We start from the raw sequence: 19589 nt of genomic DNA, 5'->3' as shown, positions 1-19589 counted from the left end.
TTCGCACATGCGCATTGAATAATGAGAAATTTTTAAATTGATTTTTTTATTAACAATAATTAAGATATTTCTAAAATATTTTTATAATATTTTTAAAATATTAAAATATTTTATTATTAACCATAATTAAAATATTTCTAATAATTTTTAAAATATTAAAATACTTTATTATTAACAATAATTAAAATATTTCTATATACCTTATATTACTTACAAGTAAAGGTACCCAATTGTCACGGATTCTAATGAAACTTTGTACACTTGTAAAACTATGCAAAATAATAGACACGTAGTTTTTTTTATCTGCGGAGAAGCGATTTTAAGGGCAGAAACAACCCCTTGTATACAGGGTGGGCTATTTTAATCGACACCTTGGCGACGCCATCCAAGGTCAAACTCATGGCGTCAGTAAATAGATCTTTTAACACCCTACAACTTTTGTCTGAAACAATTTTTTATGAAACTTAAATTTTTTGCGATACGAAGTCCGTATATCCACCCCATATATACATGGTAGTAATATATAAAATTATTTTAAAAATTCAGAATTTTAAATGATTGTTTTAAACAATTTTTTCCTTAATTTTACATTATAATAATATAAAGAGGTATAGGAATAATTACTAATGAAGAAATGCCAAGGAAATTTAAAATTTTTATTTTTAAGTTTCTCGTTATTCGATGCGCGAAGATAGAGGTTACCAACAAAAATTTGCGGGGACAAAAATTTCATCTAGGGATTTTGGGGGGGAAATTCCTAAATCTCTCTAGAAATTCCCTAGAAAATTCTTTAAAATTCCTAGAAATTTCCCTAGACTTCTTTTTTTTAAATAACCGTTCGAGGCGAGCATGGCGGTCGACCATCTCGTTGGTTTCGCACGGTCGTCGGCGCAGTCGGGCAGTGTCCGCGGTCGGCACCTCGCGATGCGGAACGTCGCGTCGCGAAACGGCGATTGATAATTGTAAGTGCGTGCGCGCGCGCGCGCGGGAGCAGGTGTGCGCGTGTGCGTGTGTGTATGTTTGCGAGTGTGAGGCTCGCGGATTCGGCTCGACGTCACTCGATTAGCTCGCCGGGCATGGCGATCGCGCGTTGTTAACGGCGACGTACGCGAACCGCGAACCGTTCACCGCAACGTCGTCCCCTCGGGAGGGCGAGAACGCCGTTCTGGAGGCGCCGCGAAGGGGAATCGTACGGCTCGTCCTAGAGAGAGAGAGAGAGAGCAAGAGCGAGGGAGAGGGGGAGATGCTCGGGCGCACATGGTGACATCGTCTTCCGGGTCAGTTGGAAAGTAGAACCGAGGCTTAAGCTCCGTGTATTAAGGTTCCCGCTTTCCCGGATGACGCCGCCGACGACGGCGTTCCTGCGGCACTTCCGGCGAGCTTACGGAGAGGCGACGCTTCCATGGGGGGAGGCCTATGGGGTGTAATGGCGATTGGGAAGGTGTTTTGTTTAATGAGATTGCTGGCGAAGACGATGCTTGACTTGTTGCGTTGATTGGGTTTTTTTATCGTATTAGTATACATTTGACATCTCTTTGATCTAATGATCAAGCTGAAGCTGTAAAAAATTATAGGAGATAATTTGCAAGTATTGATGATCAGACAGGAGTGGATTAGGAAGTTTTATTTTTAATGGAATTGAGGGATATTTTGGCGAATTTAAAGATCAATATTCGATTTTCATTCTCGATGTTATTGTGGCATTATTGGAATTTTGATCAAAGCGACATTGGAATCGTGTAGTGCAATCTGGAAGTTTGACGTTTGATGCTTATTGGAAAGAGCTATTTTACTTAACAAGGGATGTGTATAAAGATTATATCATTAATTCTATTCATACGCATTTTATATTTTAAATTAATATCATTACGATATAGCATCAATGTTTAATGGTGATTAAAGAAGCTAGAGAGTTTACGGAGCTCAAGCTCTTTCCAATAAGCATCAAACATCAAACTTCCAGATTGCATTATACGCTTTGATCAAAATTCCAATAATGTCGCAATAACATCAGGAGTGAAAATTTGTGAATTTTATTTGCACGATTAATACTTTATTAATTTATATATTATTATCATTGACATATATTAGCTGAAGTAATCTGGAAACTGTATAATGCAATTTGCGAATATTTAATATTCTGTGACAATTACAAAAACATTTTGTATATGATTGGGATTTCGGTTTCAAACTTTACATTTAATCGAGATTTAACGGGGATCTTATATAAAAAAGTCAAATTATGTATCATATAATTTCATAATTATTTATTATTAGATTTGATTAATATCTTGTATATATGATTAGATATTTCTGTATGATAACTGCAACATTATCAGTTACTTATTATCACCAATATATTTCAATATTCAAAAAAAACATGAAATTAAATTTATTATGTTATAAGTGACTCATACAAATGCAAAAGCTGCATATGTGTGTATATGTGTGTGTGTGTGTGTGTGTGTGTGTGTGTGTGTGTGTGTGTGTGTGTGTGTGTGTGTGTGTGTGTGTGTGTGTGTGTGTGTGTGTGTGTGTGTGTGTGTGTGTGTGTAGATATACATATTTATTATCAGAAAATATGAAGTATCTAGATACATTCATAGATACTTGGAATATATCTAGATAAGACAACACTGTCAATGAATCCCACAATAAGCACCATTCACTGATACAAATATAAATCAATCTACCATCATATAAAGCAATTATATGAGTGATGCAAAATCACACCTGTCTACCATAGGAACAGCACTCAAGTATTGATTGCAATAGCATGGTGTGTTATGGGAGGAGGGAAGCCCAGACAAGAGAGACAGACCTACTTATTATAGTATATCTTATGCCTATATCATTTAACTCTTGCTTTCATTAATATTTTCTTCTGACACCCTGTATAAATTTATAACAAGGTTCGACATTTATTTTCTAAATTTATGTTGGTTACATTTTTATCAAAGTCTAATTAACATGTCAATTGACAGCTTCATGATTATAAAGTTATTATCTGTTATTAAATAATTTGTTACACAAAATTAATTTTTACTTTCATTGATTCTAAATTGTTTTTTATACTTTTCTATTTTTATTTTGTATTATATTTTTAATATATATATGTATATATGTACGTATATTTTTTGTTATTTTGAATTATTTTCATTTTATTTTTAAAATGTGAATAATTTTAAATTTTGGAAGGAATATATGGGGTATTAATTTTCTAAGAAAGGTAGATACTCAAATTCTGTAAAGGTCAGGAAATCCAATTGACTGTGCTAATGTGTGATAGCTATAGACGAGTGATAGAAAGTGTGCGTTTTATAATATAATACAAAGACATGATGTCTAAATACAGATTTTAATTACGAATATCAATCGTAAATTTATTTTTGAATACGCAAATTTCTTTTTTATACTACTTGATAATTTAATATGATTTATTTAATTGATTAAAGTTAGATTACTCTTAAATTGAATTAAAATTGGGTTACACTTAAATTGTGTAAATTGTAATTAAAAAATATAATTAATAATTAAGTTAATAATTGATTACATTAGAAAATAACAAAATAAGAAAAACAAAAAGAATATTTTATTAAATAATAAATTAAATTTTTTATATTAAATTTATTAAATATATTATGATTCATTTATATTATTATATTAAATTTTTTTATTAAATGTAAATTAGATTTGATTGATTAATAATCAATTAGTTTATATAAACATACACACACACATATACAAACATAAAAAGATTGTATATATATTTATCTAGATATTCTAACACTTCAATAATTATTAATTAAAATATAGATTTAATATTTGATTCTTTTTTTTATAGATCTTGATGCAATGAAGTGCATGAATGACAATGGGCTGAAATACTTGAATTAGAATACACATAATTATCAAATACATATTGTCAGTGAGGTAAGATAATGAAACATTTTGTTAAATGTTAATCGAAATATTTAATATTCTTAAAATAATTAACTTTAAATTATTATATTCTTTCTATATACATGTTTAATACATGCATTCATATTTCCAAAATTTGCTAATAACATCTTGTAATATTTTATTAAGGAAAAGAATATTTTATATTACGTATTTTTTAAAATAAAATAATAAATATAAGATAATGGAAAATAATATTGAAAGCATATATGAAGTATAATTTTATTTTCTTATGCAAGTTTGCAGTCAGACATGGCAGCTATAGAAGAGAAAAAGCGAGTCGGTGGCTCCAAAGTGTCAGCCATCGCGAACATCTTCCAGTCCAAGCCGCAATTGGACAATCTAAGCCATAGAACGAACAATATTCTGTCGGAGGGATTTAAAGAGCCAGCTGTCCCGCTGAAAGAATCCCCGACGCAAGTAACAGTAGTTAGAACAGAGAGTCATGTAGCACGTTTTAACAATGCTCGAGCTCTCTTTGAGAAGCTCGGCGAGGAAAACAAATCAAACAAGCCGTAAGTGTGCAATTTATATTATTAAATTTTATTTTATTTTATTTTACATTTTGTTCTTTTTATAAAATTATATCTTTTTACTTAATTTTATCAATCAATTATTACTTCTTTGAATTTTATCAATTATATTATTTTTACATTTTTGTATTTCTTAATAAAAGTTATTAATCAATTAATTTATTAATCTTTTTATAATTATACGAATTCATTTTTAAAATTGTTTTCTCTTCCGTTCTTTTTCTCTCTCACTTTAACATTGATTATGTTATTACATTACACTTATATATTATTATATTATATTATTATATTATTTTATATTTTATACTATTGTATTATATATTATTATATTATGAATCTTTTTGTAATTAATTTTTAATTAAAATTAAAATTCTTTTCATAATTTTACATTTATTTGACCTTTCTCGTTTGATTTATAGGGTGGACCGGGTTACTAAACCCAACAACTTGCACGGTCTTCGATCTCGCTCTAGTTCCGCGAACTCAGGTTCCGGGTGCACTTCTCCCGCGAGATCGCCCCGTCCTCGTTCACCTTCTCCGCCGGGCAGTCGCGAGCACCTGAGCACGTGGAGCGCTAGCGTGCCGGCTTTGAACGCGGAGCGGCATTTCGAGAACGGCCACTGTGCGCCGGAACGACGTCCTTGCGCAGGTAAGGTCGAGCGAACGTTAGGCAAAGAGAACGATCGTCCGGAACGGCCGGAAAAACCGGAACGTCGACCGAACTCGAAGGAGCTTATCGAGAAACAGAAGAACTGGACTAGCCACTTCTCCAAGACCAGACCGAGCCGCTACAACTCCGACCCGAATCGCTCGTTGGTCCAGACATCCCTAAACTCGCAGAACGCTCAGAACCAGATCCAGCAATCGACGTCCGTCGATGCCTGTCAGAATTCGGTGAGCGCGATCAATGACTCCACCAATCCGGCGACCAGGTCGGCGAGCTTCTGTTCGGCACGTTCGCCCCCACCGCCACCTCCACCTATTCGGAATTCGTCCGCAGCCGGCAGGAGAGAACGACCGGCGAGTATAGCCACTGTCAACCCGTCCGAGCTATTGGAGAGCCCGGAATACGCGACGGTGGAGAGGTTTGACGATATCTCGCCAACCATTCCCGAGTATGCCGTTGTTCAGAAGACGAAGAAGCTCCAAGATAATACAAAAGAAAGTCAAGATGGTAGCGCTGGTAAGACTCAAGATGCCACATTGCCAGAGTATGCTGTTGTGCAAAAGAACAGCTCGAAGGCAGCTTTGAAATCAACGGAGAAGGAAGCTTCCAAGATCAGTGCAAGTCAAAAAAGCACAGCGACTCCGGAGACAACTTCAGGAAATAAGATCGTAACTTCGAGGTCTACAGAAAGCGCCAAGGACATTTCTAAGATCACTTTGCAGAATTTAAAGAGCTCAGCATCTGTAGAAGCAGTTTCAGCAAATAAAACTGCGGTTGTAAGGTCAGTAGAAGAAACCAAGGAGATTTCCAAGCCCGTTGTGCAGAGTTCAAGAGGCTCACCAGTTGCGGAAGAAGTTCCAGGATGTAAAAACGCAATTTTAAAGCCAGCGGAAAACTCGAGAGAAACCTCGAAGAATTCTGCACCCGCGGATGGAGCACCAGTATTCAAAACTGCAATTTCTAAGCCAATAGAGGATTCAAGAGAAAAGACTGAAGGATTAAAAGAAGTTATAAAATGCTCGACTGCTGCAGAAAAAACTGCAGAGTCTAAAACTGCCGTCACAAATGAATGTAATAATGATCTTTCCGGGCAAACCAAGCCATCACCAGTATTGCATTACGAGGTTTCTAGTCCAACTCGAAGCGTCTCGATGGATAATGTCCTAGTAAGGAGGGAGAGCGATTTGCTGGAGGCACCGGAATATTTTAATTGCCCTCCAAGCCCGATTCACTCGCCGGCAAAGACCTCTGAATGGAGAAATGAGTGGCTAGCGAAGAACGACGAGATCCTAAAGAGAACCGTGGATCTGAAAATCTCGACGAAGGAAGCCCCGGAGACCGAGTTGCGTAACGAAATCACTAGGCCGGATCCAAGGCCCGATTGGGCCAGACCGAGCGCGAATGCGAAAAGGAAAGACACTGTGGCGGACGACAAGAAGGTCGAATTGATACGCTCTCCAGAATCCGAACTGGGACTGCCCTCCGTAGGCACAGACAGCGCTTCCTCTAGCATGAGCTCGCCTAGCTCACCCTCCAAGGATAGCAAGGAAGAGAAGGCGGAAAAGGAAATGTCGGAAAAGCATCAGACAGGTAAATATAATTAATTAAGTATAATAAAAATATTTTTCTCGTATAACTTTATATATATATAAAATTATAAAAAATATTTTAGGGTCGAAAAATTTTATTTTTATTATTCACAATGCATATAATTTGAATTATTAATATTATAAATTGAATTGAATTTATTTTTTTATTTTTATATTATTTTAATTTATATTTTGATTTTAACTTAATATATATTTATTACACTCACATATATGTATGATAAATAGTTTGTTTTAAATCCCCGCATTTTTTTTTATGAGGCATTGATAAAGCCAGGTGATTTTTGCTGTCGTGGGCCGAGATGGCAGTGGGCCAAAACGCCAAAAAGTAAAAGTACCAGACGCAATCCCCCTTCTTGCTCCCCTTTTCTCCCTCCCTCATTCTGTCGCCTTCTCCTACCGGTGTGCCACGGTATTATTTATAGAAATCACTGTGTAGCTTGTCCAGCGGCCAAACGTTCGTGCCTCGTCGCGTTCACTTTGCAAAAGTGTCTCTGGGACTTTTCACAGAATTTTGGAATTTTGAAATCATCAATATTGTGCTCCAAACAAATTTTCGATTATTATAATAACTTCTCTGAAAGTAAAATGAATTATAATGCATTTTATAAATTTTTGACAACAGCATATATAAACATGATATAAATTTCTGAAAATAGAAAATATTAATTTGTTGACAAATATATAAAAAAAAGTCTTTGGGAAAGAGAAAATATATTAATATTTTTTTTCTGGAAACAGAGAAATATGTTTATATAGCTGTACACAAACAGAATTTTTTTATTCTAAATTACTTCTATGTGCATATAATATATAATATATATTTCTTTTATAAATTATAATAAATTAATAAAAAAATTTTAAAAATTTTTAAAATTGTGTGTAAATTGAAAATTTAAATAAAATGAAAAGTAGACACATAAATTATTATAAGAGAAAAAAAGAAGTGAAAGTTTTTATACTGAGTACTTTTCTATAATAAATTAACTTAGGAAATATTAAATATTAAAATATAAATATATATTTTTCTATAGAAACAATATATAAATATCGAATAAGAGTTTTACGAACCTGAATACTGCTAGTTAAATATATACAACTAATCATTTCATTTAAATAACTCGACAGAAATAAAATTGAGTAAAATTATATTAAATAATATTAAATAATTCTTCTTTTAATATAAGACTCTATCAAATTTGTATTTGTGTCATAATAAGAATTTATAAAGATAAAGATTATACTCTATGTGAGTAAATAATATGCGGTAATTGCAAAAATATAGACGACCATAATATAATATTTATATATGTAACATTGTGTTATTTTTTATACAATCAAAATTTTTATATCAAAGTGAAGTTTAAAGTTCTACGTACTCAAAAAAAGGACATAAAATTATGTGCCTGCGATTGCTTTGCATTGATTGTGGAGGTACTTTTGGAGAAGGATGTTGTTTAATAAATACATTTTTTAGAGTAATAATTCCAGTTTATAATATTATCATTAATTTATTTTGAAATTTCAAGTAAAATTTAGAATAATAATTCCAATATTTTTATAATATTATTATTAATTTATTTTTCAAATTTCAGGTCGCAATAGTTATGACTTGGAAACAGAGGACCAGGAAAAACCAGCCACGTATCAGAGCTGTATCTCAGATATGGAGAGCGTCTCCGAAAAGGACCAGTTTCAGTTCAATGAAACAGACACGACTACAGTCATTCGACGTTCTCACGTGCGTCTTGATCTCCAGGCTGCGGGTTTAGGCCCACGTCCGCCTTCTGTAATTAGTTCTGACCAGGAATATCCTCCACTGGAACATAAGGATATTCCTGTGCCATCTCCGTATGCTAAAAAGCTACAGAGTGAAGATACTGTTCCGCAGAGTAATGCTGAATGCAAAATACAAACTAAGCCAAGCACAGAAACGAAGAATGAGAGCGATACTACAGAGGTGAAGATCAATTCTACGTCTGAAGATTCATTGTCAGAGGCTAAAGTGAAGTCAAGCAGTGATGGAGTATGTCAGAAGACTGTCTCGAATGCGAAGAACGATCAAATCAAGATCAGCGTAAGGGAAAAGATTGCAAAGAACAGGGAGGAAGTCTCTGGCAAGCGTTCCAGCTTTGTGGAGGCGGAAAGCAAGATTGATAGTGTAGACAAAGTGACCCACCGCAGCCAGGAAATGAACAATTTTGGATCTATCGCAAAGGAAAGCAATGATGAGGAGAAATATACGACAGAATTGGTGGCCAATTCTGACGTCAGCAACAGGAAGGATTGCATTGCAGCAGTGAATAATGTTTTAAATAGGAAAACGGAGGACGTGGAGCAAATCCAGACAACGTGGGAGCAAGAGAAGCAGAAGGCCGAGCTGGCGAAGCTTAGATTATCAGAAAACTATAATCAGGGTTCTCCGCTGACATCTAATGTGCTTTCGCAAAAACATTCTGGCAAAAAATTCGAGCATTCTGCATCAGAAAGCAGTCAAATCGATGACAGTGACTCCAGTGATACTAAAACCGTTACCAATGTTGAGTGCGTGACGATGGATACGCAAAATAATTCTCCTAAATTGACGGAGACACCCTCAAAGACTGGTATCAATCATATCACTCCTGTGACGCCAGATACCATGACTCCGGACGAAGCTGAAAATCTGCTAAGCTCTCGGTGAGTATTTTATGTAAGTGGGAAAAGAAACTTTTAATTAGTGTGTGTTAGATTGCATTTGAAATTATAAACAATAAGAATTTTAACAATAAAAATTTCAGACGCTATTTCTGAAATACTTTTATTGATATATATCAATGTATTAATATCAGATATTAATGAAAAAAAAGCATCTTTTTGTGGAATGATGCTGTCGTTGTTTTTGAGAAATAGATTATAATTTTTGCTCCTCAATCAAGCGACTGCATTTTTCATAGTGTGTTTATATATTTTACGGTATAATCAATATTTCTTTTTTGCTACAGCTTTGATATATGTAATTTTTTATTTAAAGCTTAATATTGATATTCATTGATCTTATTTCCTTTTATTTCGATTCTAATACGTTCGTATTTATTTAAATGCAAATCTCCCGGTCGCCTTGGTCTACACAGCATCTTAGAGAAAAAAATCAGGTGAGTATGTTACAATTTTGCAATTTTGCAATTGGACCACAGAAGCACAAATATGTCATTTTGTAATAATTGCAAGCTGTTGTATTGACATATTTTAATAGATTTTATTATTTTTAATTGAATTAATTTTGTTACATCCAATGAGAGACTAGAAGAGATTCAGAAAGTTGTTTCCAAGAAGAAGAAACTTTTATTAAGAAGCTTATATTTTTCGATGACAAGATTATAATAAATTATCACTATCAGATATAAACATCAAAGAATGAAAAAAAAAATGACAACTTTCCGGAATTGAATATCAATTAATTTTTTTCAAGCTGCATAGATGAAGAATTTCTTCCAATTGACATAACTGCTTCTGTCAAACTGTTCAATCGCGGAATTGATTCGCTATCAGCGACACGTAATTGTTGGTTCGTAAATCAAAGTTGAATGACTCGTGAACATAAATTAGACAAGGTTCGGCATTGCTATCGGATGAGGAGGCGCAGGAGATAGCGAGGCTGCTGTCTCCCACCGGTGCCGATGGCGTGGCAGGTGATGGGATATCTAATGACAAGAATAAGGAAGGACAGGACAGGGATAGCAGAGACGACCAGGATAACACGCCCGATTGGCTGTCCGATGTCCTGTCTGCTCCTGATTCCAGTCTTATCAATAGCGCTACTCACGATTATAGGTGAACGAGCTTATTTTTCATGTCCTTTTGTTGCGCGTCTCCTTTTGCATCTTTTAATTTCTATTTTCTAGTATTTATATTTCATAACGAGAGATTTTAAGCTTTAAGATTCCTTATATAATGTTAATTATTATGTAAAATTGTGTATGCGTGCGTGCGTGCGATTGGAAAATTATTAAATTTTCTACCTTTGAATAATTGAGATTTTCCGAATCCTTGACTTCTCGAATACTTGATATTGTATTCGAATTTTTATAATCTTAAATTTTTTTTTATAATTTTTTTGAATAACTTGAATCTCATCTTTAAAATTCTTGAACTTTTAGGACTATTGAAAGTTGCTAGGATTCTCTCTTAAATTTAAGATTCTAATTTTAATATTAATTTTCTTATTAATTTGCTGTTGATAAATATTTGTTTCAGTCTGTCCCATAGATCCCGCAGTGACCTGACGATCGACTCGTTGACAGAGAGCCAAATAGGATCAGTGACTGGAAGTGAGAGCGGACTATTAGGCTCCGTCAGCAGCTTAAACGACACCCAGGAAGCTAACGATGATACCGAAACCGAGCATCAAGATGAATATGTACCGACTCCAGGAAAAATTGTAAGATATAATACAATGCTATCAATATATATATTTTTTCCTTTTTTTTAATTAAACTAAATTAGACTGATAAATAATAACAAAAAAATTAGAGAAGAAATTAATTTAAAAAATATACTTTTTACATTAATTTTTACTAGAGGTTTGATCTATATTATATGATTTTATTATGAGATAAGATTCTCCTTTTATTAGTAGAAAATATACATTTTTCAATGATTTTCGATTGGACTTGAGAGTTCTATTATTGACCTTGATATATCGATTGATCAGGTACTCGTGGAGAATGGCGTGCACTATTTCGAGGACGGCCACTTCTGGATGGAGGTCGCGGGAATTCCGGAATCCGACGAGGATGACGAGGATTATCCATCAGCTGTGCCCGTGAAGAAGACATCCAAGGTGTCTTTCGACACCGGACCCATGCGCGTCTACTCCACGCACTCGGTCAACGAATACGATCGTCGCAATGAGGACGTTGATCCTGTCGCAGCTAGCGCAGAGTATGAGCTGGAAAAACGTGTCGAGAAGATGGAGGTAATGAAACAATATTGGCGACTTTTTAAAATCTTTTTATTGTCAGAAAACAAAAATAATAGCAACTGATTTGAAAATCTAAATTCTGAGTAATTTTTTAAATGTAATATTTTGTCATGATTTGATAAAAAAATTGTTGAGAGTTATCTTGTGCGTTCCCAATGATGATGATGATTTATCCTTGCTCGCAAATCTTCTGTGACGATACTTTTTGGCCACTCCAATGAGAGCCTGAGGCATCTTGGGGTACTGAGGGAACCAACTCTGTAATCAAGCTTTTTTTTTTTTTAGATTAGACACTTTTATTTAAGAAACTTGCGATACTAATCAAAAATCAAAAAAATATTTAGGTCTTCCCAGTCGAGTTGATGAAAGGCCCGGAGGGTTTGGGTCTCAGCATAATTGGGATGGGCGTGGGCGCGGATGCGGGTTTGGAGAAGCTGGGCATTTTCGTGAAAACTATCACAGACAAAGGTGCGGCCGCGCGCGAGGGACGAATCCAGGTGAACGATCAGATCGTCGAAGTCGACGGTAAGAGCCTGGTTGGCGTGACGCAAGCTTACGCCGCCAGTGTGTTGAGAAACACTTCCGGTCTTGTACGATTCGTCATTGGCAGAGAGAAGGATCCCAAGAATTCAGAAGTGGCGATGCTGATTAGGCAGAGTCTCCAGGCGGACAAGGAAAGAGAGCTGGCAAATGCTGCCAATAGGTAAATATAATCCGTTTAAATATAATTCATTCACGTAAGAGAGAAAGAGAGAGGAATCTGTACGAAATAGACCTGAGGCATCTCAAAGTGCTGAGAAGAACTAATAATTTCTGTAGCGACTGTAAATTCTACACGAATTATACTTTAACCAGCCAATTGAAAGAGATCATTCATTGCTCTTGTTAAACAGGAAACTCAATTTCTCTGATGCATCCCCCGATGGCCAACGAGGCAGCGAAGATATCTCCATCGGTAGCGGGATCAGTGGGATCCCCGGTTCGCCGGCGATGTCCTCGTGTTCGGAAGGGGAACCAGCTCACAGCCCCATCGAGAATTATCTATCACCATCTAGTCGTAGTCGATCTCCGATACTCGGCTCATCCATGCCACAACACACTGCCACTTCTCAAAGCGACGTAGACAGTCTGAGATTGCTCTTGCAAGAGGTATCTTGTTTGGCACTTTAGCGTTTTATACTTTATGAATCACAGAAAATCTCTTTTTTTTTATTCAAAAATCGTACAAATTCATTCAGCAAGATGCTTTATTTATATGTATACATGTGTAGTAGTGTTCGTTAGTATTATTTTTTGTAAATAGTTATCATTAATATAGTTTTCAGCAATTGTATTTTCATATAGTGCGTTTTTTTGTATATACTTCTGTGCGTATGTAAGTGAGAAGTTTGTGCGCGCGCGTGTGTATCACATGTGTATGTAAATTTACTGCAATCGCACGGTGTGTATCATTGATTTTCTTTGTTTTTGTTTTGCTATGTGTCTCGTTGGTTGCTTGCAGAGTCAATGTAAACTTGCAATAGCGGACGAGGAAGTTGAAAAGCTCAAAGCAAAGGTAACGTATCATTATGATAGTTATTTAAGTAATTAAAAAAGATTAAGTAATTGTAATTGAATTAGAATCATTCAAGTAATGCTACACATGTAATTGCTTGTGAATTAACAAGGATTTATTGATATATAATGTATAGAAAATTAATCTAAAATCTATTTAAAAATCTATCTTTCTCAGAAAAATAGGAGATATATCGATGATTCGATCCGCATGATTGCACTTATGCTTTAGCATGCTTTTCTTTTTTTTCTCGAGTCTTGCAAACTTGTTTTGCTTTCTTTCTACCTACAATTTCACTGCCAAAAAAAAATGCATGAAATATTAAATGTATAGTATTTTTAACATAGATTTAGGTACTATTGGTTGAATCTATGATTTTTTATTTTGTGGCTGAAGTAATAATATTAATACGATCATGATACAGATCCTTCATATGGCATATTTGTATGCCTTGCAGCAAGCTTTTGAAAAATATATATGTATGCATCTTCTGCTCTTTCCCCTTCTCAAAGAAGAATTAAATTTAAATCTATTGTTGTATATGTATATCATATTTATTATATACTTCTGATAATTTTAATTGTATTATAATCTTCGTATAATGTCTTGGACAGCTGGTGGAGTTGGAGAACAGCGGAGCGGGCAGTGAGGAATACGCGGCCAAACTACGGGAATCAGGATTGCGTCTTCACGAGTCGGAAAGAGCGCTAAGTACTGCCCGCCAGGACCTGTCCACGGCCAGGGAGATGTTATCGCAGGCGACGGCGCAAAACGCGGCGTTGCAGCAAAAATATGCAAGGGCCAGACGAGCCGCCAGAGAGCTACGAACGGACATTGCGGCCAGAGACGAGTTTTATCAGCAGTTATTGCAGGAGAAAGACACAGAGTACAATGCGTTGGTGAAAAGTCTCAAGGACAGGGTACGTAGAGGATTGACGAATCTCAATTTGGCTTTCACTAATGGTATTACTTATGATTTCAAGCCAAGTTAAATGTTTAAAAAAAAAAATGTATTTCAGGTGATTACGCTGGAGGTGGAGTTGACGGACACGCAAAGACGATTCGGTCTGCCGGTACGGTTGCCGTACGACAATACGACTGCCAGGATAGTGACGCCGCAGCTCTCCCGCCGACAACTACCACCGCCACCTTCGTCGACCAGTTGCCAGCTTTCAGACACGGAGACCTCCGATCTCAGTAGCCCAGACGATGGCGATAAAACCGCGACTGTGGAGAGAAAACTGCCTCTACCAATGCCGGTGAAAGAGGAACTAGATCGCGCCGTACCAGCCCATCGTTTATTAGATAATTCCGCTGGCAAGAGCAAGGCAGAGCTGGCCAGCCGAGGCGGCCTGGCGAATCGTCAATTGCCCAAACGCTCCGGAGGCCTCAGCAATAGCAGCTCCGTATGTTAATTTTTTGCATTAATCCATGAAAAGTCGTATTATGAATTATACATTCTACTCGATATGCTATCAAAAATGAAATACATAATTTTTCAAAATTAAAATACGAAGAAATGACCAACATTAGATTATTACTATAATCTATAAGCATTAGATTATAGCCATTTTTAATATAATGAAGGGTTATATATGATTAATAAATAAACGTTGATTTTAGGATTACGGTCTGGACGAATCGGGCGATAATACGGATGATGACTCTTCTTCAAAACTGACCTCGCAGGACAACAGCAGCAGGTCGCCTAATGACTTTACGTGCAAGCAGTCCAATTTGAGTTCTTACTCCAGCACTTCGTCTATCAGTTCGCTCAAAGGCAAATCGCACATGGATCCTATACATGCCACTATGATCCGGCAGCACAGTACTATTAGCTCGCAAGTCAGAGCAATGACCGAACAGAGCTGGCCACAGTCGCAGAAAAGTATGTCAAGTACATGTTTGCTTTAATACGATTTATTATTGAATATCATAGAAAAAAAAATATTGGATGCAAGTCTTAATATGGATCCAGAATCGTGATATAACAAAAAAATTGACAGATTTACTTTACAATAAATTATTTTCTTGTCGATTATATTTTAATTTTAGATGCATCCTGTATACAAATATAGTTTTATTTTATGTTCAATTTTATATCGAAATATTAAACTCTCTAATTTTATATTTCTTCAATACACGTTGAAAAAAGAAATGAAATTTTCGACAGCTTTAACTGGACCTCCTGCATCACTGGCGGAACAACTAAAGCAAGTTTTAGCCGAGAGAGAGAAGCGTCTTGGCGGAAATGACTCCTCGCGAGAGAGCTCTGGAGACTTCAGTGATCTCAATAATCCTCATAACGATCCAACGATGGTTACGCATCACCTTGTGGAAGAGATACGACAAGCTGTTAACGAGGCTAATCAGAGAGGTAAAAGAAAATAAATTGAGATTTAAATTACAATAAATTACAAGAGTACGATTTTATAATAATTAAATTAATTATTCCTCCCTATCCTTCCCTAGTGAAAAAGGTGTCGATTTCCCAATCAAACTTAATCAGCAGTGCAGGTGCACCTTGGCACCATCCAGGAAGTTCTCCCTCAAGCTTATCTTCGGGTGGTTCCGTGAGTCCTCCCGGTGTTGATCCTAGTCCTTCAAAAGCTGGTAGCCTCGCAGGTATTTTGGATACTTTATATATTAATGTAGTCCCAGCCTTTTACTTTATTTTCTCCTAGGAATTAAAATTTTAAAGAGTTTAAATCAAAATTATGGATATTTCTTTAAAAAATTTAATTTAAAATTAAAAATAAATTTTTCAGTTTCTTTTATCAATTTCTTTTTTCAATTTTCTTTTTTAATTTGCTTCTTTTCAAAGCGCTATCAATATAATGCTTTATTCAAATCTATAATCTCGCTTTACTCGCTTAGCAATCTTAACAAAGCACGACTTTTTGATGCATTTTTTTTTCCCCCATGAGAATTAATGTTTATTTAAAATATTTAATAACAGGATAAAAAATAACAGAACAGTTATTAGAATAAAAGATGCATATCAGAGGGATATGGTTAACGATTAATTGGCAATAGCATAATAAGATCTTGCTATATTTTATTTATTTTCCATCATGCATGCATTATCAATATAGATTCGAGCACAGTTTGGTTGCCCGCTCACCTAAGCGACTTTGGTTTAGGTGACAAAAAATCTCACTTCTGGCAGAATGCACCAGTCATGGATTGGTCCAAAGAACAAGTGAGTATATTTGATTGACTTTCAAAAAAAAAGATAATTTGCAATTGAGAAGATTTTCACATGCATACAAATTAAATAAATAAATATTTAGTTTTTTTTAGCAACTTAATATTATGCCATTTTTTTTCTTTTTTCATCTCTTATTATCATAAAAATTACATTTTGTTTTTTTATTTTTAATGTCATACAGTTTCACAAGTATCTTTTTATAGGTTTGCCAGTGGCTTACGGGAATCGGTTTAGAGCACTATTCGTCGCAATTTTTGGATAACGGCATCAACGGGAGCAATCTGCTACGTTTAGAATCGAGGGAATTGAAGGCTCTAGGAGTTTACGGCGAAGCTAAGGCGCATCTGAAGCGTAAACTGAAAGAGTTAAGAGCCCAGGCCGATCGAGAGCGCAAGGAGCGCAAGGAAATCGAGCGAATGCGACGAAAAGCTGAAAAAGCCGCGCGGAAAAAATAGCTCGAGAGCGAAGTATAGACGCGTTCAATATCAATTAGAGACGCCCGGTAGGATAATGCGGACTTTCTCGACGCTAGGTGTACAGGGTATCTCGAAAGAGGTCAATAGAGGAATTAATAAAATGAATTATACATACTTTTGATTATATCTCAGAATTTATTTATTGAAAAATTTTATTTATTGAGAAATATTGGAGATTGAATTTGTTGTAAGAAATTCGAATGAAAAAATGCCGTCCATTTCATAGGATGTCATCTAGAAAGTTACATATTCTTGTCATATTTATGAAAGAATTGTACGTAAGCAAGTTTTTCAAATAGTGTGCTTTTCTGACAGTTTTCTCTTTAGTTTAATATTTCTTAAAATAATTCAAGCAACATAAAATCTTTAAATAATTTCTGATAATAAATGAGGTCATAATTATTTCAAATAATTCATAATAGTAATTAAGAGAATAGTATTAATCTTGTAATAAATTAATTTAAAGGAGTAATTTATACTTAATTATGCTATATGAATTATTTGAAGTAATTAATTACATAAGATAATTGTGTATACAATATATACATATATAACATATATATATGTATATATAATAATTTGTCGGTTTTTAATGTCATTTATTACAGTCTAATTTTAATCAGACGAATTATTATATTTCAATAATCGGTTTCTGTCAACTTTTGATAATTCTTTTAATTTTAAAAGAATGATTATCAAAATTTTCATTTTAAATATTTTTTAATAAAAAAATAGTTCTGCGAAAGTACATAATTAGCCAAAATAATTCCTAATACTTGAAATTATTATTACAATTTTCATAATAATTTAAGTTACCTCTCTGGGACACCCGGTACATACTGGCGTTTTTTTTTTTTTTTTTCAAGATTCCGCCTTCGTTCAATTGTAATCTGTTTCCTTAAATGAGGGCTACGTATTGAGCCTCTGCATTTACTTGTTATCGCCATACTTATACTTTTGCTAATTAAGTATTTTTTCTCAATTATTAATAGTATTTAAAAGCGAGTGTGTATGTATGTGAATGCGTGTAAAAAACTTTAGCGATTTAATTGAACAGCCGCGTTCTAGCAACACATCTTGCCCTATATTAGCGGCCGCTCGATTTTCGCTTTAATGACTGTTGGTTCTTTTATGATGGGTATAAAATTGCGAGCCGCTTTTTATATTGCCAGATGGGTTGAGAGCGCGGAAAATGTGTAATAAAAAACGTCGTATTACTTAAATATACTTTTTTGTAATTGTACGTACATATATAGTATACATACTTATACATATATGTTATATATTGCCACGTATATTTAAGCATTGTTCCCATATTTATTTCTACGATAAATATATATATACATATGTATTATATATATATATATATATATATATATATATATATATAATTTATAGATACATATATATAAATTTTTTCGCAACTAAGGATCGATCTTTCGAATGAAACATAATTGTTTTCCTCGATTTTATATAAATGCGTCGCGTGCGTCAACGAATTATTAATTAGAAGTTAGTCTCTGATCAATTATGTCGAATTTTTTAAATTCCTAAAAATCTTTAATTTTATTTCTTTTTATAATTAGCGACATTAAGTAGATTTTAAATAGAAAAAAAATTACTTTTTGTTGAATAATCATGTATTTTGCAGTTTGTTTACTTAACAAACGCTTGGAGAAATAATGGACCATTAATAGATCGTTCTATGCAAGCTTAAGAAATGAAAACACTTAAGAGTACCAAAAGTGGACCCTGTCTCCCGCAATATATATCAATAATAATAATAATAATAATAATAATATATACACACAATCTATCAATATATAAATAGTTATAATAAAAATATTAATATTTTTCAATAATAGTTATATTAAATATTAGGATATTGTTTAATCAATGTCAATCCTTCAATTAAGTGTTAACATTTATATTAAATGCGAATTTGAATATTAATAATATTTTAATATTGAATGATACAGAAAAATACCGATTAAAGTATAATAATATTTATAATATTGTCTGGTAATTTCTCATATTGATATTACACACACACATTTTTTGCAATTAATAACTTTTTTTTATGATGGATATTTTTGTGTTGCAATTAATCAATTTGATCAAAATCTTCTAAAAAGAAAAAATGAAATTGATCAGAGACAACTTGTATACTTTACAGACTTGTTATAATTATTTTGTAATTAAGAGACACCGTTTCTCGTAATTTATATTTATTCGCTCCGAATTTGCTCAAAGTGAGACTTTTACATGTCAGATGTTAACAGATTTTGCATCCTTCTCTCGATCATTTCTCACAGAATCGTCGCATCACTCGCGAAAGACTCGAGGATAAATCCTTCGTTGTCAAGTTATCGCTGTAAATTCTGGGACACTCAGTGTCGAACATTCCACGTGAAATCAGAATAGAATAAAGCCAAGTACGTGGCCAGGCTGCTCCCGCGTGAAGGAGAGATCCTGAGCAAGCATAAGGCTGCAATAAGTCGACGCAGAGCTGCGCCAGAGACGAGGACGAGCGTACAGCTGTACGCGTACTTATTTATAGTAGCGTTGAACCCTTGAATACTCCATTTGAAACATTTCGAAACGCTTCGTAGACCAC

At 34.5% G+C, this 19589-nt stretch overlaps 1 protein-coding gene across 7 annotated transcripts; it reads left to right on the top strand.

Annotated features, from left to right (window-relative positions):
- Positions 1-901: 901 nt before the first annotated feature.
- Positions 902-17837, top strand: Spn (protein phosphatase 1 regulatory subunit spinophilin). 7 transcript variants are annotated; one of them, XM_083095170.1, is made up of 19 exons: positions 902-1277; positions 3845-3933; positions 4200-4475; positions 4913-6750; positions 8363-9446; positions 9881-9901; positions 10356-10580; positions 11016-11187; positions 11461-11724; positions 12075-12433; positions 12624-12879; positions 13232-13285; positions 13900-14205; positions 14305-14691; positions 14909-15173; positions 15459-15662; positions 15758-15910; positions 16381-16487; positions 16700-17837. In XM_083095170.1, exons 3-19 carry the CDS (start codon positions 4213-4215, stop codon positions 16949-16951), a joined length of 6210 nt encoding a protein of 2069 aa, XP_082951296.1. In that variant the 5' UTR covers positions 902-1277; positions 3845-3933; positions 4200-4212; the 3' UTR covers positions 16952-17837. The 7 variants fall into 7 exon arrangements, with proteins under 7 accessions (XP_082951296.1, XP_082951299.1, XP_082951293.1 ...); XM_083095173.1 differs by having other exon boundaries at positions 11004-11187; positions 16429-16487; XM_083095167.1 differs by having other exon boundaries at positions 11004-11187.
- Positions 17838-19589: the final 1752 nt, after the last annotated feature.

Source organism: Camponotus vicinus, unplaced genomic scaffold (assembly GCF_025532165.1).
Source record: "Camponotus vicinus isolate PSW18456_S1 unplaced genomic scaffold, iyCamVici1.0 SCAF_3, whole genome shotgun sequence".
Classification (NCBI taxonomy): Eukaryota; Metazoa; Arthropoda; class Insecta; order Hymenoptera; family Formicidae; genus Camponotus; species Camponotus vicinus.
The sequence above is the reverse complement of the archived record's forward strand: the minus strand, read 5'-3'. Positions and strand labels throughout refer to the sequence as shown.

What these genes read in the sequence shown, in the direction of transcription:
- Spn (XM_083095167.1), top strand. Translation starts at nt 4,213, where the DNA reads ATGGCAGCTATAGAAGAGAAAAAGCGAGTCGGTGGCTCCAAAGTGTCA. An exon ending in ATCTTAGAGAAAAAAATCAG is followed by an intron (nt 9,902 to 10,355) that starts GTGAGTATGTTA and finishes AACATAAATTAG; the next exon opens with ACAAGGTTCGGCATTGCTAT. An exon ending in AACGTGTCGAGAAGATGGAG is followed by an intron (nt 11,725 to 12,074) that starts GTAATGAAACAA and finishes AAAAATATTTAG; the next exon opens with GTCTTCCCAGTCGAGTTGAT.